General features: G+C 35.3%; 1 protein-coding gene and 1 non-coding gene across 2 annotated transcripts in view; one reads left to right on the top strand and one right to left on the bottom strand.

Moving 5' to 3' along the window:
- Positions 1-26,786, top strand: part of Col21a1 (collagen type XXI alpha 1 chain) — a 180,899-nt gene that overhangs the window by 43,169 nt on the left and 110,944 nt on the right. The window contains exons 2-4 of the mRNA XM_058575208.1: positions 12,869-12,937; positions 14,325-14,448; positions 17,313-17,864. Of these exons, the coding sequence (XP_058431191.1) occupies positions 14,361-14,448; positions 17,313-17,864 (640 nt within the window). The 5' untranslated portion in view covers positions 12,869-12,937; positions 14,325-14,360. The remainder of the gene's footprint in view (positions 1-12,868; positions 12,938-14,324; positions 14,449-17,312; positions 17,865-26,786) is intronic.
- Positions 7,499-7,571, bottom strand: Trnaa-ugc (transfer RNA alanine (anticodon UGC)). Its single transcript has one exon. It is a non-coding gene; the product is annotated as a tRNA-Ala (tRNA).

The following is a 26,786-nucleotide window of genomic DNA, read 5'->3' as shown; positions in this document are numbered from 1 at the left end:
ATGTTTTGGGGGATTCCATTTTTACCCTTAACATTTTCAATCAGAAATGGATTATTCTGATCTTATTTCAAACATGATATTTAATAATATTCAATAGCAGAAAAGAGAAAACTTTTTAAAAAAAACTAACTTAAAATGAATAATTTATTCTCATTAATTTTTAAAATAAACTACAAATATAGTGATTTTATCAAATAGCATTTTGGTTATAATACTGTGTCTTATCCCAGAATTTGCTGTCATTCATAAAATTTAAATGTATTTATCATCTATATTCATATTAATGACTTCTATTTATTGAAAATTCACTTATTGTTAAGCCCTTTTCTTTGTGCTTTCCAATTTTACCTGATTGTCTTATCTCAGTCTGTTATGGTTTTGGATGTGAGGAGTCCCCCAAAAGCTTATGTGTAAGCTAATGCAAGAACATTCAGAGAAGAAATGACCAAGTTATGAGAGCCTTAATCCAATCAGTGACTTAATCCCCTGATGCGGATTCACTGTAACTCAAGGCGAGTAGGGTGTGGCTGGAGGAATGGGAGCATTCCTGGAGTACTTATTTGTATCTAGTGAGTGCAGATCTCTCTCCCTGCTTCCTGTTCATCATGTGAATTTCTTTCCTCCTCCATAATCTTCCACCATGATATTCTGCCTACCTGGAGCCCTAAGGAATGAATCCAGCTGTCTATGGATTGAGACCTCTGAAACTGCAAGCCCCCAAATAAACATTTCCTACTCTAAAATTTGTCTTGTTGGGTCTTTTAGTAACAGCAGTGAAAAAAATGATTAAATTACAGTATTATGGAACAAATATATCTCCATTTAAAAATCATTTTGGCAAGTATAGCACATGAAAATAGCCAAAATTTACTATTTAAACACTTATAATAAAGGTTTTAGAAATCCCTTGCTTCATATGTTTATACTGCAGAAGCACAAGTTTTAATTTCTTTTAACTCTTTCTTGGTAATTACTGTATAGGTTGAAATAGCATGTTTTTACTCATTCTTTGATGCATCAGTTTTGTATGATAGCTGTTAATTTTCAATGTAATTAGTGAAGATTTCCCTTATACCTGTTCTATTTCTTTTATCCTGCTCACCCAGTGCATCACTTTTAAGTCAATAATTGATTATATTATTATAATTACATAAATATATTTCACTATTCAGCTGAGTATTTCTTTCTTGAATAGTTTTTGTTGTTTTTTAATTCATAATTGCCTTGTTTTCTCTTGCACTTTCTGCTACCCACAGATCTCCCCACCACCCCACTCTCTTGTACTATACATTCTCTTATGTATTCTCTTAATCTCTGCTACAGTTTTTTTTCTTCTTCTTCATGGAGGAAACCCTTCTGGAACCCCTCTTCTCTGGTTTCCTTTTGGATATGCTGCTGTCTTCACTTATGACCTGAGTATGATTCTTCATGTCTTGGAAAATCTTTTTGCTGCTCCTCTGGCTTGAGTCCAGTGTTTTCTGTATGATATTCCTTTCTTTTCCCTGGTTTACATGTGTGTTTTGAAATAGAAATGTGTCTTTTTTATTGTTGTTTTTAGATACACATGATAGTAAGGTATATTTTGACATACACACATGTTGTGCAACCCATTATAATTTTGATCCCATTCTCGTGGTTGAACAGGATGTGGAGTTACGTTGGTCATGTATTCATTCATATGTGAATACAGAAAAGTTATGTCTGATTCATTCTTCTGTCTTTCCTATTCCTATATTCCCTCCCCTTCCCTCCATTCCCCTTTGTCTAGTCCAATTAACTTCTATACTTCCCCTCCCTATCCTCCCTTATTATAGGTTAGCATCCACATATCAGAGAGAAAATTCAACCATTGGGTTTGGGGGACTGACTTATTTCACTTGGCATGATTCTCCAGCTCTATCCATTTGCTGACAGATGCCATCATTTCATTCTTCTTTATTCTTGTGAGTAATATTCCATTGTGTATATATACCACATTTTATTTATTCATTGATCTGTTGAAGGGCATCTAGCTTGTTTCCATTGCTTAGCTATTGTGAATTGAGTTGATATAAACATTGATGTGGTTGTGTCACTATAGTATGCTGTTTTTAAGTCGTTTAGGTATAAAGTGAGGAGTGGGATAACTGGGTCAAATGGTGGTTCCATTCCAAGTTTTCTGAGGTATCTCCATACCACTTTCCATAGGGGTTGCACCGATTTGCAGTCTCATCAGCAATATATGAATGAACCTTTTCCCCCACATTCTCACCAACATTTATAGTTACTTGTATTCTTGATAATTGTTATTCAGACTGGAGTGAAATGGAATCCCAGTGTAGTTTTAATTTGCATTTCTCTAATTGCTGGAGATGTTGAACTTTTTTTATATATTTGTTGACCTATTATATTTCTTCTGTAAAGTGCCTGTTCAGTTCCTTAGCCCACTTATTATTATTTTTTTTATTGGTGTTAAGTTTTTTGGGTTCTTTGTGTATCTTGGAGATTAATGCTGTATGTGAAGTGCAGGTGGTAAAAATTTTCTCCCATTCTGTTCCAATAATCATGTTCCAATGATATTCTTCATAGAAATAGAAAAACAGTCATGAAATTCATTTGGAAAAATAAGAGGCCCAGAATATCCAAAGCAGTCCTTAGCAAGAAAAGTAATGAAGGCAGCATCACAATACTAGATTTTAATTATACTACAGAGCAATAGTGACAAAAATGGCATGGTTTTAGCACAAAAAGAATTGAAGACTAATGGAACAGAATAGAAGTCACAGAGACATACCACATAATACAGTTATCTCATACCAGACAAACGTACTATAAACATACATTGGAGAAAAGATAGCCTCTTCAACAAATGGTTCTGGGAAAACTGGAAATCCATATGTAGTAGGTTGAAATTGTACAACTTGCACAAAACTCAAAGTAGATTGAGGACCTTGGCATTAGACCAGAGAAACTATGCCTACAAGAAGAAAAAGTAGGCCCAACTCTTCATCATATTAGCTCAGGAATTTACTTCCTCAACAAGACTCCTAAAGCACAAGAAATAAAATCAAGAAGCAATAAATGGGCTGGGGATGTGGCTCAAGTGGTAGCGTGCTCGTCTGGCATGCATGTGGCCCGGGTTCGATCCTCAGCACCACATACAAACAAAGACGTTGTGTCCGCCAAAAACTAAAAAATAAATATTAAAAAATTCTCTCTCTCTCTTTCTCTCTCTCTCTCTTTAAAAAAAAGAATCGATAAATAGGGTGGCATCAAACTAAAAATGTTCTTCACAGCAAAGGAAACAATCAATAACATGAACAGAGAGTCTACAGGAATGTATCTTTAAATATCTTTTTAAAGTCTCATTTTCAGATTGTAAAGTATCTGAGCCATTATGTGACAACTTGTCTTGTTTCTTGACCTCTTTGGGAACATATCTCATGGTAAATTTTTATGAAATATGAACAACTCAGGTTTCTCTTCTCCCATCAGATTTTTCAGGGTGTGTGTGTGTGTGTGTATGTATGTATGAGAGAGAGAGAGACAAAGAGAGAGATCTTTGCATTTTTAGCGTTTAAAACAATATATAAAATAATAGTTTCCTTGAATCTGTTAACCTATCTCTAAAATGTAGGAGCTATATTTATCTGTCCTTCCTATTATGCTGGGTGCTTATTTAGAGAATTTCAATAACAAATGTCAATTTTCAGTTTTTAACCATAAATTGTTATACATAAGTAAGGTGATGTGATTAATTACATATTTTTTTTGCACATGATTTGGCCTATGTAATTCCAGAAGTTATAAACATCATTCAGTTGTTTTAACAATAACTCAAACTAAAACTCTATAAACATACATATGTTAGTTACTTATTTTTTCTTTTACTAGGTTACCAGCATTTTACCCTTCTAAATTTTATCATCTTAATCGATACTTCCAGTACATTAATATGGGAATATATAACTCTATACTGGTATTAGAGCATTAATCTCCAATACCAGATAGTGTGTGTGTGAGTCAAAGAGCAGAGATTAGAATTTGTTTCCCCCATCTTTAACTGTTTTATGATTTAGTTTCAAGACAAAACCTGTAAATAAGCACGAATTAGTGTCTCATAAGTGAACTATTTTTAGTCTTAACTTTGATTTGAAGGTTTTAGAGCCAAGCATAGCAACTAAATTTTGAGATGTCCTTTTTGCTGACAGACCCTCATTTTGAAGGCTTTTATTGCATTCCTAGTGACTCCTCATACTAATTCTCCTGCCTTTCTGCTGATTTACTAAAAGGTAGTTATTGAAAGGGGAGAAGGAATGCTTAAATTTGTAGCAACTATTCTGAGAAGGTTTTTCATAAATATTTATTTTGACATTAATGAAGTATTAACAGTGATGGACAGTGGAATGTAACACCTAAGATAAGGACATGGAAGAGATGAAAAGCAAAAGAGGACAATAATTAGTGAGTTAATCTGTTTATTTCCGGTTCCCCTGAAAATAAAATAATTTTTAAGCTTTATAGAGCTCTTTGATCTTGAATGCGGGATGATACACTTAACTTGAACACCAGATCATGATACGCCCATGCTGAAAGCCCTCTGCTGAATTTATTTTGCATTAAGGGGAAGCATTGTACACCAAATGTGCTCCATGACTGAACCTGCTCCAGGTTCTTACCCTCATGGTTCACTGACCTGTTCCTAGAACAAGCAGAACTGACTCCATCAATGGAAGAGAGTTTGCCCCCAGATCCCCTCAAGCAAGGCTTCTTTATGCTACTCCAGTGTCAGCTCAAAGGTCACCTTTTTTGAAGAGGCACACCTTGACCTCCAAATGTAAAGGAGCCCTCCCCTTCTCCTGGCCCCTAGTTCTACATTAGTGTTTTTTTTTTTTTTAAGAGAGAGAGAGAATTTTTTTAATATTTATTTTTTAGTTTTCGGCAGATACAACATCTTTGTTTGTATGTGGTGCTGAGGATCGAACCCGGGCCGCACGCATGCCAGGCGAGCGCGCTACCGCTTGAGCCACATCCCCAGCCCAACATTAGTGTTTTGATTTCTTTATAACACTTAGTACTATTTGAAGTTATCTCACTCAATTATGTGTTTAATCTCTGACCCACACTAGTATTTTATCTCTGAATTCCTAGCAGCTAAGAAGTGTCCGTCATGTAATAGTCACTTAAATGTTTATTGTTGAGAGAATGTAGGACAAATAGCTCTGGAGTCAGAGACCCTCACTTTAAGTTCTAGCCTCTTGTTTAGAGTTTTGTTACACAGGTAAACCTATTTTTCTCCATATTTCCCAAGATTAAATGAACTAGTATTATCTCAAAGAAATTTTAAACTAAATTTTCATTATCACAATAATCCTGTGAGGACAAAGAATATGGATCCTTATTTCCATAGTTGAAAGAAAAATTGCAGATCACTGGATTTTCTTCATTTAAAAAAAAAGTACAGTACTAGTGTACCTTTTCCCCACATCCTCACCAACATTTATTGTTGCATGTATCCTTATACACTGCTCCTGGGACTGCAAATTGGTGTGGCCACTATGGAAAGCAGTATGGAGATTCCTCAGAAAACTTGGGATGGAACCACCATTTGACCTAGCTATCCCACTCTTCAGTTTATACCCAAAGAAGTTAAAATCAGCATACTACAGGGACACAGCCACATCAATGCTTATAGAAGCTCAATTCACAATAGCTAAGCTATGGAACCAACCTAGGTATCCTTCAACAGAGGAATGGATAAAGAAACTGTGGTATATATACACAATGAAATATTAACTCAGCCTTAAAGAAGAATGAAATGATGGCATTTGTCAGTAAATGGATGGAGCTGGAGAATATCAAACTAAGTGAAATAAGCCAATCCCCTCAAACTAAAGGCCGAATGTTTTCTCTGATATGCGGATGCTAATTCACAATAGGCAGGGGGACTAGTGAAGAATAGAGTTACTTTGGATTAGGCAGAGGGAAGTGAAGGGAAGGGAGATGGGGTATGGGGGTAGGAAGATAGTAAAATGAATTGGATATTATTACTCTCTGTGCATGTATGACTACATGACAAGTGGGATTCTATATCATGTATAGCCAGAAGAATGAGAAGTTGTACTCCATTTATGTATGATGTGTCAAAGTGCATTCCACTGTCACATATAACTAATTACAACAAATGAAAACATTTACAATACTATAAGAAGGATGTTCTTTAAATTCTGGTTAATTAACAGCTGTGTTAAATCTAATAGTTGGATTTCCTGATGCGTATGTATCCTCATGTATATTTTCCATTGACAGGTAATCTCAGTTTAAATTCCTACATTTTAAAATTCTGGTAAAAGTAATTTTCTCTCTTTTCAGAACCCACTAAGAACGTTATAAGCAGCATAATAAGGTTAAATTTTCCAAAACCAAATTCTATGTTTAAGATGGTACATATGTTCTATATTCTTTAGCAGCCCATCCATTATAAGTGAGGCAAGCAACTATGTAATTTACACTGTTAAAAACACAACTGTAATAAGCACCACCATAACCAGGTTTTGAACAGCTCTGGAAGCAGGGTAGACCCAGGTGTCTGGTGAACTTGGCACTGTGCCTGTGTCTCTGTGATAGCACTTCCCATAAGCGACTGTGAGAAGAGCTAGCAAGGGTCAGATTTGTTGTCTCTACCAGGATCTCTCAGCAAAATGTCATCCTAGTCCTTCTATATGTTTGGGGCCATTTCAGTTGGGGAGGAAAAAAAAAAAGGGAACCCGTGTTCTAATCAGTAGTCTCATTCTTGAGGGAATCCATTATATCTCAGCCTGCTTGACTCTTGCCAACATAGTTATTTTAAATTCCTATCAAGACAGTATTTAATCACACATAATCCAAAGCCTTTTGAAAAGCAGAATTTAGACAAAGTGACTCATTTTCGTTTCTTTCTGAGAATGTAGATGAGCTGAGCTATCCTGTCCCTGAATGGAGTTGAACTAGACCTGACAGCTGACAGCAGGACTCTTTCCTCTTCTGCTTCCTTCACCCCTCCACATGCCACTGCCTTCTGACTGCACTGTGGGCTTTGCCAGTCTGTTTTTTTTTCTCCCTTATTTTTATTTTTACTTGTATAAGGTTAAACATTTTTCTTCAGCTCTTTGTGGTATAACTGATAAATAAGCTTGTATATATTTAAGGCACACAGCATACTGTTTTGAAATACTCACACAATGATTATCACAATCAAGCTATCATGTCCTTAACTTAGGTAAGTTTTATTTTTTTTTGTATGCTGAGGACACTTGAGAATTACTCTCAGCAAATTTTCAGTATACAATAAATTATTATTAACTATGGTTACCATGTTTCACCTTAGGTCTTCAAAATTGATTCATCTTACAACTGAAAACTTGTACCTTTTAACTACCTACCTCTTCTTTCCCCCACTTCTGGGTTTAAGTTAGCTACCATTCTAGTCTCTGTTATGAGTTTGACTTTTTTTTTATTATTTATTTATTTATTTATTTTTTGGTGGTGCTGGGGATTGAACCCAGGGCCTTGTGCATGCAAGGCAAGCACTCTACCAACTGAGCTATATCCCCAGCCCCGACTTTTTTTTTTAAAGTTATACATATATGTGAGATCCTATCAAATCTTCCTTTCTGTGTCTGGCTGACACAGAAATAGCATACTATCCTCCAAGTTCATTAATGTTGCTGCAAACGACAGGGTTTCCTTTTTAAGGCTAAATGGTATCACTGTGTGTATGTATGTTTCTTTCTTTCATAATGAAAGATAATTTTTACAATTTTTATATAGAGAAAACTCAACAATGTTTACTTAGCTTCAGTTTAGTGACAAGCCCTTTTTGCTTTTCTTTTTTTTTTTTTCTGGCTTGGCAATGTGAGCTACAGGTCTTCGAGTATGAGAGAAATTGGGGTTTGTCCTTCTTTAAGTGTTTGTTATAGGCATCTGATCCTGGATTATTTATGGTCGAAAGGTTTTAATTACTAATTCAATCTCATTACTCATTATTGATATACCCCAATTTTCTATTTAATCACCATTTGGTTTTGTTAGGTTGTATGTTTCTAAGAATTGATCCATTTTTAGTTTATTCTATTTGTTGGCTTCTTGTTTTCCATAATGGTCTCGTGATTCTTTACCTTTCAGTGGTATCTGTTATAATGGCTCCTGTTGCATTTAGAAATAAAAATAGTTTTATTTATTTTGTGTTGTTTCTCCTTTTTATTGATATTCTTACTGACATAGACTAAATGTATTTTTGGTTCTTGCTCCTGAGGTCAGAATTGTGGCCCTTTCCCTACCCCCACCACTGCATTTGTTTCAGAAAGATAAATAGTGGGGTGTAGCTCTTAAAGCTAGGGATTCTGTTGCTATCATTGTAGAAATCTCAACATTATTTTTAGTTTGGGGAGAAAACTACCAAAGACAAAAACTGAAGTGCCTTTTACAGCCTAACTATTTGAGATGTGGTCAGAAGTTCAGCAGGATCAGAGTCACCCAGACCCTGTTATGATGAAAAACTCCCCAGCTATGAAGCAAACCCACTGATCAGACTGTGTATTTAAATAAGATCTCTAGGTGATTTTCAGATATTTTAGTGTTTGAGAAAAGAGGTTGCTAAAGGTCACCCAGCCACTCTGAGTAAGAATACTTTAGCATTTTTTGTTTGTGGAAATTCTTTTTTGGGCTACTAGCTGACTTCTCTACCAAGGGAATAGAACCATAGAAGTTTTCCTTAGTTATCATTTGTGCATTGTCTTATGCAAGAATTCCTAGAACTTGGAGGAATGTTGGCATATGGGGAGCACTATTTATTCTTAAACAATGCTTGGGTCTTGCCCAATAACCTGAAGCTATCAGGTCAGTCTAGGCATCAGTGTGTAACAAGTTAACCAGGATTCAAGTCAATGCTCAAATCTGATAAGTAGAACTTTATATGAACTGTACATAAGCACATAGACAATGAAATGTCTGTAAACATTTATGAAACCAATTTGTTTCAATGATTAACATTATAATAACATACCTTTAATGTATTTTCTGTCTTCTATTTCAATTGCTGTTGATCCTGAGTATAGCAACATTAAGGAATTAACATTAGTCCAAGAATTCTAATGAATTTGATATTATATAGAAATACTGGGGATAATTTTGATAGAAGAACCATGACTAAATTTTGAGACTTTTGAGGATGAAGTTAGACAATATTTGATAGTATGTGTCATTGCCATGAAATAGCATATTCTGGTTATGGCCTACCAAAAATGTTTCTCATGTATATTTTTTGACCTTCTTAGCTCTTTGTGTAGAGGACTCTGTCTAATTTGACATTAATTCTTTTGGATAGATTGCTTTTCATTGTGGTATAGTTTGTGTATGTTGATCATACAAATGTTAAGCATCTAGTTTAATGGACTTACACAATTTTATGTACCTGAATATTGATGCCATAAAGAAGATATTTCTATCACCAGCAAGTTCACTTGTACTATTTTCCAGTTACCTTCTGCCAGCCAAGGCAACCATTACTTGACATCTAATATTATAGGTTAGTTTTGCCTATTTGGGGACTTCATTAACTGGAATCAAACTGAATGTATTCTTTGGTGTCTGGCTTAATTAATGAAATAGAAGGTATTTAAAACTAATTCACGTTGTTTGGTGGTTAATTTTTTATTGCTGAGTAGTATCCCATTGTCTGAATATGTTACAGAACTTGTTTCTAGCATTTGAGTTATGTTTAGTTTGGGAATATTATGGATAAATTACTGTAAAACATTATTAAATATTTTTTCTGTGTGTATACATGCAATTTCATTTTTCTAGGTTATACACTTAGCATGAAAGAACTTCTGGCCATAGTTTGTAAGAAACCGTACCTAACAATTTTGTAAAGTGATTATATCAGTTTTCACTCTCACCAACAACATATGAGTTCCAGTTTCTCCAAAAATCTTTTAATGTATTTGATATTGTCAGTCTTTTCTTTCTAGCCAGTTTTGTAGGTGTGAAATGACATCTTATTCTGTTTTCAATGTATATATTTCTCTAATGATTAATTATGATGGATGTCATTTAATGTGTATTAGACATTTCTGTATCTTTTTTATACTATGTTTATTAAAGATCTTTTGCCAATTGAAAAAAAATAGGTTGTTTTTCTTTTAGAAGAAAAAACTTTGTAGAATTTAAATATGTATATATGTGTGCATTTATATGTATCTTATATAAAATCTGGATATGTATCATTTTTCATAAGCGTTTAACCTGAATATTGGCTTACTTTTTTTTAATAATGCCTTTGGAAAATAGAAATGTTTAATTTTGGTGAAATCTCATGCACCCATTTAAAAATATTTGCTAATGATTTGTTTCCTAAGAAGTACTTGCCTAATTCTAAGGTCAGGAAGATGTTTTCTTCTGAGAAGCCTTATAGCTTTAGCTTTTGTATTTGGAACTACACTCCATCTAATTTTTTTCTGTAGGAAATAAGCTGGGGTCAAGGTTCATTTTATTGAGTTGACCCAACACAATGTTATTGAAAACACTTTCCTATTCAGTTACCTTGGCACCTTTGTTCAAAATAGATTGACCATGTAAGTGTGGGTCTATTACTGAGCTCTGTTGTGCTCCATTCTACATCTATTCTTATACCAATACCACACTTTCTTAATTGTTGTGGTTTTATACTAAGTCAAAATCAGATTATGCAAATTCTCCAATTTAGTTCTTCTAAATCAAGACTGTAATTTCAAAACCATTTGCATTTTCTGTAAATTTTAGAATAAATTTTTGAACTTCTTTTTTGGGATTTTATTGAATGTATAATTTGAGGGGAATGGAAATTGTATGGATACATGAATATGAATCATTACATTTATTTAGTCATTAAAATTTCAACAGGTTAGATCTCTTACATTTTTAATTAGCCATATTTATAGGTTTGTGATACTTTTAATACTATTAAAAACAGTATTAAATTTTTCTTCCAATTTTGTGGTTGGTTTATCTTTTTACTGAAAAAAAATATTAATCATGTCTTATGACCTTGCTGAATTAACTCATTAGTTCTACTAGTCTTTTGGTAGAAACAAAATATTTTTCTTTTCTTTCTTTTTTTCCAGGACTGGGCTTGAGCCCAGGGCCTCACACATGACAGGCAAGCACTGTATGACTGAGCTACATCTCTAGCCCCTTTTATTTTATTTTTGAGACAGGGTCTCACTAAATTGCCTTGGCTGGCCCTGAACTTGCGATCCTCCTGCCTCACCCTCCCAAGTAGCTGGGATTATATGTGTGTGCTACCAGGACAACCTGTCCAAAGAATTTTCTGTGTAGATAATATATGCTTGAAAATAAAATCAGTTGTATTTTTTCTTTTATAATCTTCACATCTTTTATTTTCTAATTTTTGCCTATGGCCCCAACCAGGACTCCCTATACATTTTTAAAATAGATGTGGTGTGAGAATATATCTTTAACCACTGATTTTTGGGACAAATTACTCAATATGTCACCTCTTAATATGCTGTTTCTTTAGATTTTTCATAGAAGGCATTTATCATATTAAGTTTCTTTTTATTATTTTGCTGAAAGTTTTATCATGAATTAAGTGTTAAATTTTGTTAAATGTTTTGCCGCACAAATCAGAATGCACCTATGATTTTTTTTAGTCCTTTAGTAAATTATATATGTTCAGTTTTAAGTCTTAATCATATCTCTGTGATAAATTTTACTTGGACATTATTGTATATATTGCTAAACTTGATTTGCTTATTTTTGTTGAGATTTTTACATCTATGATCATGAAGAATAGTAGACTACAGTTTTCTTCTATTTGACCAGTTTTCAATTTAGGGTTAAGTTGGCCTTATGATAAAAAAGTTGGGGAAAATTCACCCTTCCTCTATTTTTATTTAATTTCACTCAATGATTTTGATTTTGACCATTTAAGTAAATGTTTGAAAGAAGTTATTGGCAAGGCTGTCTAGACCTGTGGTTTTCTTCGTGGAATGGTTTTGATTAAAAAATTCAACTCTTGAATTTGATTCAGTTATCTATTGAATAAAATGAACCTGATCAAAAAACCTTTCTAAAAATAAACTCTAGGTCCAGATAGCCTCACCAGTATTTTCTAATTTAACATCATTTGGTCAAGAACATAATCTGTGTGATTTTAATTTTTTTTTTTGGAATGTCCAGCCCCCCAGCATATGGTCTTTTTTGGTGACTAATCCATAGGCATTTCAAAAATATGTGTACTTTGCTATCATCAGAGAGGAAGTTCTACAGATGGCAGTGAGGTGAAGATAATTGATAATGTTCAAATCTTCTATGCCATTACCGTATTCTTTGTCTAATGTAATATTTGCTGAGTCCTGAATGTTAAAGCTTCATGTTATTTTTCAGTGTGTCTATTTCTTTGTTGTTTTCATATTTTGTTCCAAATAATCAGATGTTTTAATATTAGATATCCACATATTTAGGATTTTTTTATAGTTTCTGATTGCCAATTCTTGACTGTGAAATATCAATCTAAAATTCTTGCTGCTGTCCCCTGTGTATTATAATGTAATTTCCTCCCCTCTAACCAATTTTAGAAATTTTCTTTTGTTTTGATTTTCAGTTGATTGATTATGATGTATCTAGAGGTGATTCATTTTGTTTCTTGCTTGGGGTTTGTTGAACTTTTTGGATTTGAGATGGTAGCTTAGAAAATTTTTGGCCATATCTTTTCAAACTTTTTTTTATTACCCTTTTTCTCTCTGAAGAAAATTTAATTACTGTATGCTAAATAAAAAGCATTTGGTACTGTCTCACAAATTTCAGATGCTCTATTCCTTTTAGCATTATTATTTTTTTTTCTTCTTAGGGTTTCATTTTTGGATAATTTATACTGACTTGTCTTCAAGTTACTGACATTGCACTGTGGTATATGCAGGTAAGTCTGTTGCGTGAATTCTTCTCTGATGTATTTTTCATTGCAAGTGTTTCTGTTTGGACCTTTTAAAATAATTGTCATCTCTCCTCTGAATTTCTCATAGCTCTGCATGTTGTTCGTTTTCTCACTGGATCCTTTAACATATTTATCATAGCTATTTTACAAACCCTATTTGGTACTTCTGATATTTAGATAATCTCTGCATTTGAGAATACAGAATGTTTTTTCCCCAAGAAATCAAAATTTCATAATCTTGGGTCAAAGGGGATTTCTTTCAGCTTGTCTGTATAGTTTTTAGCTCTTCAGATTTCTGGAGTTGTTTTTCTAATCCTCTTGGCTTTCTGCTTTTTGAGCTCTCCTTGCTATAGTGCAGGACTGGAGGGCCTTAGAGGTATTCCTCTCTGTCTTTTTGCTCCTACTACAGATTTCAGCAGACCTCTGCTTTGTATTTGAGGAAATCTCTGGTCATCTGCACAGTGGGAAGATGGGAGAGAGCCTCTGTGGGCTATTCTAACTTCTAAACAGTCCATGTACTTCCCATCTACTCTGCGTTTAGCTTAGGCTCATGGGGAATACATGCTGCATGAGGATTTATTCTTTCTGTCACTGGGGCTTCTCAGGATTCGAATCTGAATTCCAATCTGACATACCAATTTTGAGTGATTTTTCTCATGCTTTGTCAAACTCCTTCTCTTCTGGAGGATTCTCTGTCAGGAATGAAAGCAGTAACTTCTGTATGTTAGTTCATTTAGGTTTCTTTAAATCCTCTTCTTGCTTCTGGGTTAAAGATTGCGGGTCTGTGGTTTATCTGGTGTGTTCTCATGATTGTAATGATGATATCCTGAAATTTTCCACATTTTAGCCAGAAATAAAGTCCTTGAACTGATGTTTAGAAGGTATATTAAAGTCAAATAAATGAGTGTTTATGAATCAGATAAAATATTTCTTAATGTTTATAATTAATATCTCATTTTCTACATTAATTTAACTCTATTTTATCATATAGATATCTTTACCAGGTACCTTGGACTATTTTTTAAAAATGCCAATTCATATTTAAAGGAATATTTGCTACCATTTAGGTATTAAAAAGAACATAAAAATGTTTCACAGGGTTTATGCAAAGGAGAATTTCTAATAAAAATTTGAAACAAAGCTCAAAGTTTTAGACAGAGCTTATATTTTTCCAAGACGATTATGAATTAAAAGATTTATCGTGGTCTTTCTCAGCCCCTATTGATTGTCTCCCTGTATTAAAATATTTAAATTTTGTCTATTTTAGACCCATCTAAATTCTAAAGTCATGAAGTTAATTTAAATTTAAATGTACAATAATTGCATGTTTATCTTCACTTATCTAATACATCTATTTATTTTTTCCTTTCAGGAATCCTAAAACCAAAATACTAAATTGAAAATAAACATGGCTCATCACATTACATTTCTTTGGATAGTTCTTGTTCTGCTTCTTCAGAATTTTGTATTAGCTGAAGATGGGGAAATAAGATCAAGTAAGAGATTTCAGCATTGTCTCTTTTTGTTATCAACAGATTTTGATTCTGTAAATCAAATATTGGGAGTTCAAGGAGTAGTTTTAAGGATCTTATTCTTATTGTCTTTGATGCTATAATTCCCTAAGATAAATGAATTGCTATGTAGCTGAGAGGAAGAGCTTCTCTCAGAGGTAGTTTGGAAGTTACTCTGTGTTAATACCTTATCCTCATAATGCACTGGGCTTTGGAATACCCAGTCTGGTTTGGAGTCCATGTTCAGCAACCTCTGAGCTTTGCCAATATGGAGATAAAGCTCATGCTTCTTAGGTGATCACCAGGACTGAATGGGATAATGATGCATGTAAATGGCTCAGTATAGTGACATCTCAGTAAATGGTGACCATGTTCTTATTGCCTAGGAGCAAGCTTGCATTAGAGACAAAGAATTGTAATAATTGTAGTTCTGCTACAGAGGCCATTATGTATAGATAACATACTTTTTTTTAGAGTTTAGTTATGTTCACATTTAAAAACTCATAAATACCCAACTATATATTAATTAGTTTCTATAATAGTTACATCATATGTTTTGATAGCTTGATTCAATTTGACTTCAAATTTATTAAAACAATAATAATTAATGTTTAATTCCCCCAAGTACTCTACAAGATAGATAACCTGTCTCTACATTTTGAGGGTGAAGAGAGACCTTTATAATTTAGGTGGCTTAGTGTCTTTCAGCTGGTTAGAGCAGTAACTGGTATTTGAACTATACTTTTGATTTTCAATTCCATTCCTTTCCTATGACACTACTCATCTCTCTAAAGGGGAGGTCTCTTGTACTTTGGGGTTTATAAATGCCAATACTTGCTTTTGTATTCATAGTTTTGGCTAACCTTACAGCTATGAAATACATACTCTGTGGCTCCAACAGGAGAGGGGTAAGGAGGGCCAAGAACAACCAACCTTGTAAGATCTTTGTCAGGTGGCACACAAACACTAGCAGGTTCAGACAGTGAGTCTTGGTATTTAAGAAGGGTCAACATTGAAGAACTCTGCAAACACATCTTTCCTATCCTCTTGTTTCCCCACCAACCCCCAACAAAGTACTAGAAGCATAACCTTTTAATGCCAATCAGGCTTCCAAAACTAACAGAAGAATGGCATTCTCTTGGGCTTTCAAATTTGCCTCTAGGCAAAATTCCATTCCTGTGGTCCCTGCCCTGAACTTTGGCAGAGGTTGGTGGAGTTGGGTCTGTTACACCCTTCTGAGGGCACCACCACCTGCAGAATAGCAGGTTACAAATAATGTCATAATCACTGTTGAATTTTTGTGACAAATCCACATAATGACAACTTTTTGTAACTTCTTGGCTGTTACATATAATTCACCTCACAGTAGTCTATTTTTGACTTCTATGAGTGAGTTAAGATAATTTTAAAGTTGGAGCTTCTTCCTGTGAGCCTTGTCAACATCCCAAGTATGCAAGTAGATATAGATAAAGGAAGGGAAGGGAGGGAAGATAAGTCAACAGAATAGGAAATATAGAGTTTAACTTATTACTAAGGAGACAGGGAAATACTAAGAATACTTATTTTCACAAATTAATTTTTCTTTAGTACCTACTTTACAATTATGGTAGCTTATTTGCAAGTATTTGCAGAAAATAAATAATCTTTATTTTAACTTTAAATTGGGAATCTGATCTCTACTTAATGGAAAGTATTAATATGAGTAAAATCAAAAGACTTAAATTTACTATCATAGTACTCTGACTTCTCATTTCGTCCTTTTCAACTCATTATCTCCAGGGAGATGTAATTTCCCCCATGCTAAATGCAAATGTGGCAAATATAAACAAAAATTAATTTAAAACCATATATCATGGGACATAAAATGATAGCTATTTTTGCTTCATTGAGTGCAGAAATTATAAAAGGATAAAGCAAATTGGCTGTTCCTATCCATGCAGTCTGGCCATTCCCAACTTTTAGGTTTACTTAAACTAACCTGTTTGTCTTCTAGTTTGTTTCTGTGTCATCTCTGGTCCTTTGTACTTGCTGTTCCTTTTCATTAGAATATCCTCTTCTTCACCTAGTTAAAACACTCATATCTCATATTGCCTATCAGCTTTCCCATAAAACCTTTCCTGATCTCTACAATTAGTTTGCGGTCCCCTCTTCAGTGATCTCTTAATTCTTTTTACTTTCTTAAACCAGCCACTTTCTGTCTTACTACACTATGAGCTTTTTGATAGATTTTATGTGCCTTTAGCATAATGTCAGGTACCTGCAATCATCAGGTACTGAAAGAACAAAATAGGGTTAGAGGCTTACTGTTGTACACTATAGAGTTAAGATTTTTTATTTCCACAACTGCTTATAATTTGTCTAGCTGTAACTTGCACCAAAAAACCTTTTTTTCCTAATAGAACTTTAAGATTATATATTTTTCCTGGTTATCTCAAAATAAAAATGTTTACAGAGAAAGAAATGGTTTCATACCCTTGAATATAGATTCATTTAAGTTGATGTTTTGCCACATTATTGGCTGAAGATGAGAGATCTAACATTTGGACACCAATTTTAGATGTAGTGAAAGTGTTGACTGCTTTGGTGATTTTGTTCCATTTAACTTTTACCAACAAGAATAGTATGAAATTATATTAGCTAGTTGAGTCAAAGTTGGCAGAAAATTTGTTTTTATTTTTCTCCTATTCCTTAGTTTATATTTTACAAATGTTCAAGTTTAGCGTTAACCTTAACATGTTTAATTCATTACTTAAGACAAGCAAAGATGTTAGCCAAAACTTCATGTATCTAAGGACACTTTTTGTTTTTTATATAACAAATGCATTCTGATGGTTTCCCTTTTTCCTTAGGTTGCCGAACGGCTCCAACAGACTTAGTTTTCATCTTAGATGGCTCTTACAGTGTGGGCCCAGAAAACTTTGAAATAGTGAAAAAATGGCTTGTTAATATCACAAAAAACTTTGACATAGGACCCAAGTTTATTCAGGTTGGGGTGGTTCAGTATAGCGACTACCCTGTGCTGGAGATTCCCCTGGGAAGTTATGCTTCAGGAGAGAATTTGATAGCAGCCATGGAGTCCATCCACTACTTAGGAGGAAACACGAGGACCGGAAAGGCCATCCAGTTTGCACTGGATTACCTTTTTGCCAAATCCTCACGATTTCTGACCAAGATAGCAGTGGTGCTTACGGATGGCAAATCCCAAGATGAAGTCAAGGATGCGGCAGAAGCAGCAAGAGACAATAAAATAACACTGTTCGCCATCGGCGTTGGATCAGAAACAGAAGATGCGGAACTCAGAGCCATTGCCAACAAGCCTTCCTCAAAATACGTCTTCTATGTGGAGGACTATATCGCCATATCCAAAATAAGGGAAATAATGAAGCAAAAGCTTTGTGAAGGTAAGCCCTCCTGTAATTTGGCAACATTTCATAATTGCAATTTCTTACATCTTGATATATAATTTTGCTCATTAACACTGGTGTAGCTTTAGGTAATGACACGTTATTTATGTTAGAGATGAGGTGAGCACAGATTTCTGTTTTATATTCTGGATAAATATTGCTTTTATAAACAGTTACATTTTGATAAAATCTAAATATAGAAACCTGATGTTTTGTTAAATTTATTTTCCCTTTCAGTGATAGTACATCTAAGATGAGGATGGGATAAAATAAACAAAATTAAAAATTAAAAATTAAATCAACCGCTTATATAAAATTACTGATAAAGAGTTTTCCTGTATTTTTCATTCCAGTCTATTTCTTTCTGTTCCTCAATGTGTCTTAGAGTTTATTTGTCTACCTAAAACAGGACGCTATTGTATACATAATTTCATACTCTAGTTTTATGTTATCACTTTGTTGTCTAAATAATTTTCTTAATCTTTTAACATGATAACAGAAAATCTTCTACTGAAGCTTATTTAGTAATTTTCCAGTTTTATAAACTTAGCTTATTTGTAAATATTGTCAACATAAATAATAACAGTGAATTTTTTTTTGAGTTGAAAATATTTTATTTTTTTTAATTTTTTTTATTTTTTTATTTTTTTTTAAATTTTTTATTGTTGGCTGTTCAAAACATTACATAGTTCTTGATATATCATATTTCACAATTTGATTCAAGTGGGTTATGAGCTCCCATTTTTACCCCATATACAGATTGCAGAATCACATCAGTTACACATCCATTGATTTACATATTGCCATACTAGTGTCTGTTGTATTCTGCTGCCTTTCCTATCCTCTACTATCCCCCCTCCCCTCCCCTCCCCTCCCCTCCCCTCCCCTCTTCTCTCTCTGCTCCCTCTACTGACATTCGTTTGTCCCCCTTATATTATTTTTCCCCTTCCCCTCACTTCCTCTTGTATGTACTTTTGTATAACTCTGAGGGTCTCCTTCCATTTCCATGCATTTTCCCTTCTCTCTCCCTTTCCCTCCCACCTCTCATCCCTGTTTAATGTTAATCTTCTTCTCATGCTCTTCGACCCTACTCTGTTCTTAGTTACTCTCCTTATATCAAAGAAGACATTTGGCATTTGTTTTTTAGGGATTGGCTAGCTTCACTTAGCATAATCTGCTCTAATGCCATCCATTTCCCTGTAAATTCTATGATTTTGTCATTTTTTAATGCAGAGTAATACTCCATTGTGTATAAATGCCACATTTTTTTTATCCATTCATCCATTGAAGGGCATCTAGGTTGGTTCCACAGTCTAGCTATTGTGAATTGTGCTGCTATGAACATCGATGTAGCAGTGTCCCTGTAGCATGCTCTTTTTAGGTCTTTAGGGAATAGACCGAGAAGGGGAATAGCTGGGTCAAATGGTGGCTCCATTCCCAGCTTTCCAAGAAATCTCCATACTGCTTTCCAAATTGGCTGCACCAATTTGCAGTCCCACCAGCAATGTACAAGTGTACCCTTTTCCCCACATCCTCGCCAGCACTTGTTGTTGTTTGACTTCATAATGGCTGCCAATCTAACTGGAGTGAGATGGTATCTTAGGGTGGTTTTGATTTGCATTTCTCTGACAGCTAGAGATGGTGAGCATTTTTTCATGTACTTGTTGATTGATTGTATGTCCTCCTCTGAGAAGTGTCTGTTCAGGTCCTTGGCCCATTTGTTGATTGGGTTGTTTGTTCTCTTATTGTCTAATTTTTTGAGTTCTTTGTATACTCTGGATATTAGGGCTCTATCTGAAGTGTGAGGAGTAAAGATTTGTTCCCAGGATGTAGGCTCTCTATTTACCTCTCTTATTGTATCTTTTGCTGAGAAAAAACTTTTTAGTTTGAGTAAGTCCCATTTGTTGATTCTAGTTATTAACTTTTGTGCTATGGGTGTCCTATTGAGGAATTTGGAGCCCGACCCCACAGTATGTAGATCGGAGCCAACTTTTTCTTCTATCAGACGGCGTGTCTCTGATTTGATATCAAGCTCCTTGATCCATTTTGAATTCACTTTTGTGCATGGCGAGAGAAAGGGATTCAGTTTCATTTTGTTGCATATGGATTTCCAGTTTTCCCAGCACCATTTGTTGAAGATGCTATCCTTCCTCCATTGCATGCTTTTAGCCCCTTTATCAAATATAAGGTAGTTGTAGTTTTGTGGATTGGTTTCTGTGTCCTCTATTCTGTACCATTGGTCCATCCGCCTGTTTTGGTACCAGTACCATGCTGTTTTTGTTACTATTGCTCTGTAGTGTAGTTTGAAGTCTGGTATCGCTATACCGCCTGATTCACACTTCCTGCTTAGCATTTTTTTTTGCTATTCTGGGTCTTTTGTTTTTCCATATGAATTTCATGATTGCTTTCTCTATTTCTACAAGAAATGCCGTTGGGATTTTGATTGGCATTGCATTAAACCTATAGAGAACTTTTGGTAATATCGCCATTTTGATGATGTTAGTTCTGCCTATCCATGAACAGGGTATATTTTTCCATCTTCTAAGATCTTCTTCTATTTCTCTCTTTAGGGTTCTGTAGTTTTCATTGTATAAGTCTTTCACCTCTTTTGTTAGGTTGATTCCCAAGTATTTTATTTTTTTTGAAGATATTGTGAATGGAGTGGTTGTCCTCATTTCCATTTCAGAGGATTTGTCGCTGATATACAGGAATGCCTTTGATTTATGCGTGTTGATTTTATATCCTGCCACTTTGCTGAATTCATTTATTAGCTCTAATAGTTTCTTTGTAGACCCTTTTGGGTCTGCTAGGTATAGAATCATGTCATCTGCAAATAGTGATAATTTAAGTTCTTCTTTTCCTATTTTGATGCCTTTAATTTCTTTCGTCTAATTGCTCTGGCCAGTGTTTTGAGAACTATGTTGAACAGAAGTGGTGAGAGAGGGCATCCCTGTCTTGTTCCAGATTTTAGAGGGAATGCCTTCAATTTTTCTCCATTCAGAATGATGCTAGCCTGAGGCTTAGCATAGATTGCTTTTACAATATTGAGGTATGTTCCTGTTATCCCTAGTTTTTCTAGAGTTTTGAACAAAAAGGGATGCTGTACTTTGTCAAATGCTTTTTCCGCATCTATCGAGATGAACATATGATTCTTATTTTTAAGTCTATTGATGTGGTGAATAACATTTATTGATTTCCGTATATTGAACCAGCCTTGCATCCCAGGGATGAATCCTACTTGATCATGGTGCACAATTTTTTTGATAAGTTTTTGTATCCGAGTGGCCAGAATTTTATTGAGGATTGTTGCATCTAGGTTCATTAGAGATATTGGTCTGTAGTTTTCTTTCTTTGAAGTGTCTTTGTCTGGTTTAGGTATCAGGGTGATGTTGGCCTTGTAGAATGAATTTGGAAGTTCTCCCTCTTTTTCTATTTCCCGAAGTAGCTTGAAAAGTATTGGTATTAGTTCCTCTTTAAAGGTTTTGTAAAACTCTGCTGTATACCCATCCGGTCCTGGGCTTTTCTTAGTTGGTAGTCTTTTGATGGTTTCTTCTATTTCCTCAATTGATATTGGTCTGTTTAGGTTGTCTATATCCTCCTGACTCAATCTGAGCAGATCATATGACTTAAGAAATTTATCTATGCCTTCACTATCTTCTAATTTATTGGAGTATAAGGATTCAAAATAATTTTTGATTATCATCTGTATTTCTGAAGTGTCTGTTGTGATATTGCCTCTTTCATCCCGTATGTTTGTAATTTGAGTTCTCTCTCTTCTTCTCTTCGCTAGCATGGCTAAGGGTCTGTCGATTTTGTTTATTTTTTCAAAGAACCAACTTTTAGTTTTGTCAATTTTTTCAATTGTTTCTTTTGTTTCGATTTCATTAATTTCAGCTCTGATTTTAATTATTTCTTGCCTTCTACTTCTTTTGCTGTTGTTTTGCTCTTCTTTTTCAAGGATTTTGAGATGAAGTATGAGATCATTTATTTGTTGGTTTTTTCTTTTTTTAAGGAATGAACTCCAAGCAATGAATTTTCCTCTTAGAACTGCTTTCAATGTGTCCCATCGATTCCGATATGTTGTGTCTGTGTTTTCATTAATCTCTAAGAATTTTTTAATTTCTTCCTTGATGTCTTCTATAACCCATTGATCATTCAGTAACCTATTGTTCATTCTCCAAGTGATGTATTCTTTTCCCTTCCTTCTTTTATCGTTGATTTTCAGTTCCATTCCATTATGATCAGATAGGATGCATGGTATTATCTCTACTCCTTTATATTGTCTAAGAGTTTCCCTGTGACATAATATATGATCTATTTTTGAGAAGGATCCATGTGCTGCTGAGAAAAAAGTGTAACTGCTTGATGTTGGGTGGTATATTCTATATATGTCAATTAAGTCTAGGTTATTAATTGTGTTATTGAGTTCTATAGTTTCCTTATTCAACTTTTGTTTGGAAGATCTGTCCAGTGGTGATAGAGGTGTGTTGAAGTCTCCCATGATTATTGTATGGTGGTCTATTAGACTCTTGAAGTTGAGAAGAGTTTGTTTGATGAACATAGCTGCACCATTGTTTGGGGCATATATATTTATGATTGTTATGTCTTGTTGGTGTATGGTTCCCTTGAGCAGTATGTAGTGTCCCTCTTTATCCCTTTTGATTAACTTTGGCTTGAAATCTATTTTATTTGATATGAGTATGGATACTCCTGCTTGTTTCCGAAGTCCATATGAGTGATATGATTTTTCCCAACCTTTCACCTTCAGCCTATGTATGTCTTTTCCTATCAAATGCGTCTCCTGTAGGCAGCATATTGTTGGTTCTTGTTTTGTGATCCATTCTACTAGCCTGTGTCTCTTGATTGGTGAGTTTAAGCCATTAACATTTAGGGTTATTATTGAGATATGGGTTGTTCTTCCAGCCATATTTGTTTATTTATGTTACTAAACATGGTTTGTTTTCCTCTTTGATTATTTTCTCCCCTTTAGTGTCCTACCTCCCACTGTTGGTTTTCATTGTTATTTTCCATTTCCTCTTCCTGTAATGTTTTGCCAAGGATGTTTTGAAGAGATGGTTTTCTAGCTGCAAATTCTTTTAACTTTTGTTTATCGTGGAAGGTTTTAATTTCATCTTCCATCCTGAAGCTTAATTTCGCTGGAAACACAATTCTTGGTTGGAACCCATTTTCTTTCAGTGTTTGAAATATGTTATTCCAGGATCTTCTAGCTTTCAGAGTCTGTGTTGAAAGATCAGCTGTTATCCTGATTGGCTTACCCCTAAATGTGATCTGCTTCCTTTCTCTTGTAGCTTTTAAAATTCTCTCCTTATTCTGTATGTTGGGCATCTTCATTATAATGTGTCTAGGTGTGGGTCTCTTATGATTTTGCACATTCGGCGTCCTGTAGGCTTCTAGGATTTGGGGTTCTGTCTCATTCTTCAAGTCTGGGAAGTTTTCTCGTATTATTTCATTGAATAGATTGCTCATTCCTTTGGTTTGAAACTCTGTCCCTTCCTGTATCCCAATGACTCTTAAATTTGGTCTCTTGATGTTATCCCATATTTCTTGGATGTTCTGCTCATGGTTTCTTAAAAGTCTTGCTGAGCTGTCTATGTTCTTTTCAAGTTGAAATACTTTATCTTCATTGTCTGATGTTCTGTCTTCTAAGTGTTCTACTCTGCTGGTAGTATTCTCAATTGAGTTTTTAAGTTGGCTTATTGCTTCCTGCATTTCTAGGATTTCTGTTTGTTTGTTTTTTATAACCTCTATTTCCCTGTATAGTTGATCTTTTGCTTCTTGGATTTGTTTATGTAATTCATTGTTGAAGTGATCTTTCATTGTCTGATTTTGCTGTCTGATGTCTTCCTTGAGACTTCAGATCATCTGAAGCATGTATATCCTGAATTCTTTATCTGACATTCCATCTGCTGCAGCTATTACCTCTTCTAACGTTGAGTTGACCTGCAATGCTTGTGGTCCTTTCTTTCCTTGTCTCTTCATACTGTTCGCGTTCCTTTCTACTTGGTGAAACTGTTGTGCTATTGAATTTTCCCCCTATATATTTATATTGGTCTTGTATAGTTGCAAAGTCTCCCTCGCAGGCGCGGGCGGCGGCTCTGTCCCTCTGCGGTCCGCTAGGCTTGTTCTGTCGGTGGTCACAGTTCTGTCTACTTTGCAGGCGCAGGCAGCGGCACTGCCCCTCTGCAGGCCTCTGGGGCTGTACTGCCAGTGGGTCGCAGGTCCGCCTACCTTGCAGGCGCAGGGGGGGGCGGCTCTACCCTCCCTCAGGCCACTGGGCCTGTTCTGTCTCTCGGTTGCAGGTCTGGCCTGTTCTGATGGTGGTCACAGTTCCTTCTACCTTGCCGGCGCAGGGGGAGGGGGTGGCTCTGCCTCTCAGCAGGCCGCTGCTCCTCTTCTGACGGTGGGTCGCAGGCCCGCCTACCTTGCAGGAGTGATTGGAAGCTCTGTCCCGCTGTGGGCCACTGGGCCTTTTCTGTCAGTGGTCACCGTTCCACCTACCTGGGAGGCGCGGGGGGTGGGGGGCGGCTCTGCCCCTCAGCAGGCCGCTGGGCCTGCTCTGTGCGTGGTCACAGTTCCCTCTACCTTGCCGGTGCAGGGGGAGGGGGCGGCTCTGCCTCTCAGCAGGTCACTGCTCCTCTTCTGACGGTGGGTCGCAGGCCCGCCTACCTTGCAGGAGTGATTGGAAGCTCTGTCCCGCCGCGGGCCACTGGGCCTTTTCTGTCCGTGGTCACAGTTCCCCTACCTGGCAGGCGCGGGGGGTGGGGGGCGGCTCTGCCCCTCAGCAGGCCGCTGGGCCTGCTCTGTGCGTGGTCACAGTTCCCTCTACCAACAGTGAATTTTTTGTACATAATTCTGAATGGGAATTTCTCATTTCTTCAGGTAAAAAGGGTCAAATTACTGACATTTGAAAATATCCGGGGAAATGTTAAACATTGCACTTAAGAAAGGCTTAAATTCTTTTTTCATGGGACATTTGGAAATAAAGTACTTAACAGTGATTCTGCATCATTCCACAAAATCTAACTTCATGTTATAATAACTACATGGTGTGAGAAAGCTTCAGTCTTTGGTAAACATTAATCCTGTCAGGGTACAGATATGTCTATGTTTGGATTATTTGTCGAGAATAATATCTTTTGAGTTTCTATAGGCATTGAATATTCATGTACTTCAGAAGTAACATTAATGTAAAAAGAAAAATTTTTCTTATTTTCCATTTTAGTTACATATACTCCAAAAGTATTGGTTCACATTTGATGGAAAAAATTGCTATGTTTGTGGTTAGGAAACAAATTATGCCATAGCTGTTTATTTTCTTCATATTTTTTTAGTGGAAATAGTGGAGAAAAACATTTAAACATTTTTCTTTACAATAATTAGGAAAGTATAGAAAATCAAGCATCTTCCCTAATGACACTTCGAAGAAAGGGGCTGCACCAAGTGTATGCGATCATCACTGCGTTAATGAGCTGCAGTAATACTGGGCTGATTCTTTTTTATTTTTTTAAATAATTATTTTTTTTTCAGTTGTAGATAGACATAATACTTTTATTTTGTTTATTTATATTTTTATGGGATGCTGAGGATGGAACCCAGTGCCTCACACATGCTAGGTGAACACTCCACAACTGAGCCACAATCCCAGCCCCTGGGTTGATTCTTATCATCTTTGGGTTGATATCTTTAATTGCTTGGATGATTAGTTAGAATACTCTTATTTTGAAGCCAGGCATATTTCATTATTAAAGTAGACTTTTCAGGGATAAACTTCTCTGTTTTTAATCCTAAAATATAAATTTAACTGATAAAATACATCTGTTCAGAATTCAGAGACTTTTTCTGTAGATATGTATTTTGGTAAATACATTCTTTTCAACAAACTCTAATTACACATTAAAGGGTTGCTATTGCTCTGCTTAAAATGGGGTAAAAAGGTCTTTTAGCTCAAATGTACAATCTACAAAAAAAAAAAAAGAATTTGAAATCTTGCCCAATATTACCTCATCCACACTCACAGAAAGAATATAAGTAATGTCTGTGTCTATTCAGTTTTGTGTATGTGCTGTACAATAGTCATCTTACAAAATGCAGTTTTTGAAGTTATGCTTATGGAATATATGGGTTTTCTGGCACTTGACTTTTTGTACCAATTAGATTATGGTTAATGCTCTAAATTAAGGCATTCTTGTCTTTGAGAATCTCAAGTCATGCAATTTGTATTTGAACCCTTTGACCAATTCATATTTCCATGGCAAAGATTCCAGCTGCACTCAGTATTAAAGGTTACTATTTCCTAGTACTTTTCACTTTTATATTTTGCTATGGTTGCTTCAGAATGTTTTTTTTTTTTGCCTCACAATTCATTTCATCTTCAAGGACCCACTGTTTCCCTGGAGGAATTGCCTCCAGTATTTTGTGTCAGGGCCACCATTTTTAAAATGGGCAATTGTTTATGTCTAAAGGTTGTCTTATTACTACTACTAGTACTGCCACTATGTTACTTCTCCTGTCTCCTCTTCCTTCCCTTTCTCAGAAAAACACATAACATGAGATATACCTTACTAATAAGTTTTAAGTATATAGTACTATGAACCTTGTACGGTGTCATAAGAACAGATTTAGGAATTTTTCATCTTTCCTGGCTGAAACTTGATATTGCTTGAACAATTTTTCCATTTCCTCAAACCATGGACAACCACCACTTTTCATTTTGCTTCTGTAAGTTTTTCTGCTTTAGACATATTCTCATAGGTAGCATCATGCAGCCTTTGTCCTGTGACTAGCTTATTTTACTTAGCATAATATCTTTCAGGTTCATCCACATGGTCTCATACAATGCTTTCTTTTTATGACTGAATACTATTTCACTGTATTTGTACACCATGATTTGTTTTGTTT

Source organism: Marmota monax, unplaced genomic scaffold, assembly GCF_021218885.2.
Source record: "Marmota monax isolate L192 unplaced genomic scaffold, Marmota_monax_Labrador192_F-V1.1 WCK01_AAM20220418_F8-fsc00116, whole genome shotgun sequence".
Classification (NCBI taxonomy): domain Eukaryota; kingdom Metazoa; phylum Chordata; class Mammalia; order Rodentia; family Sciuridae; genus Marmota; species Marmota monax.
Note: the sequence above shows the minus strand (reverse complement) of the source record. Positions and strands in the feature narration are given on the sequence as shown.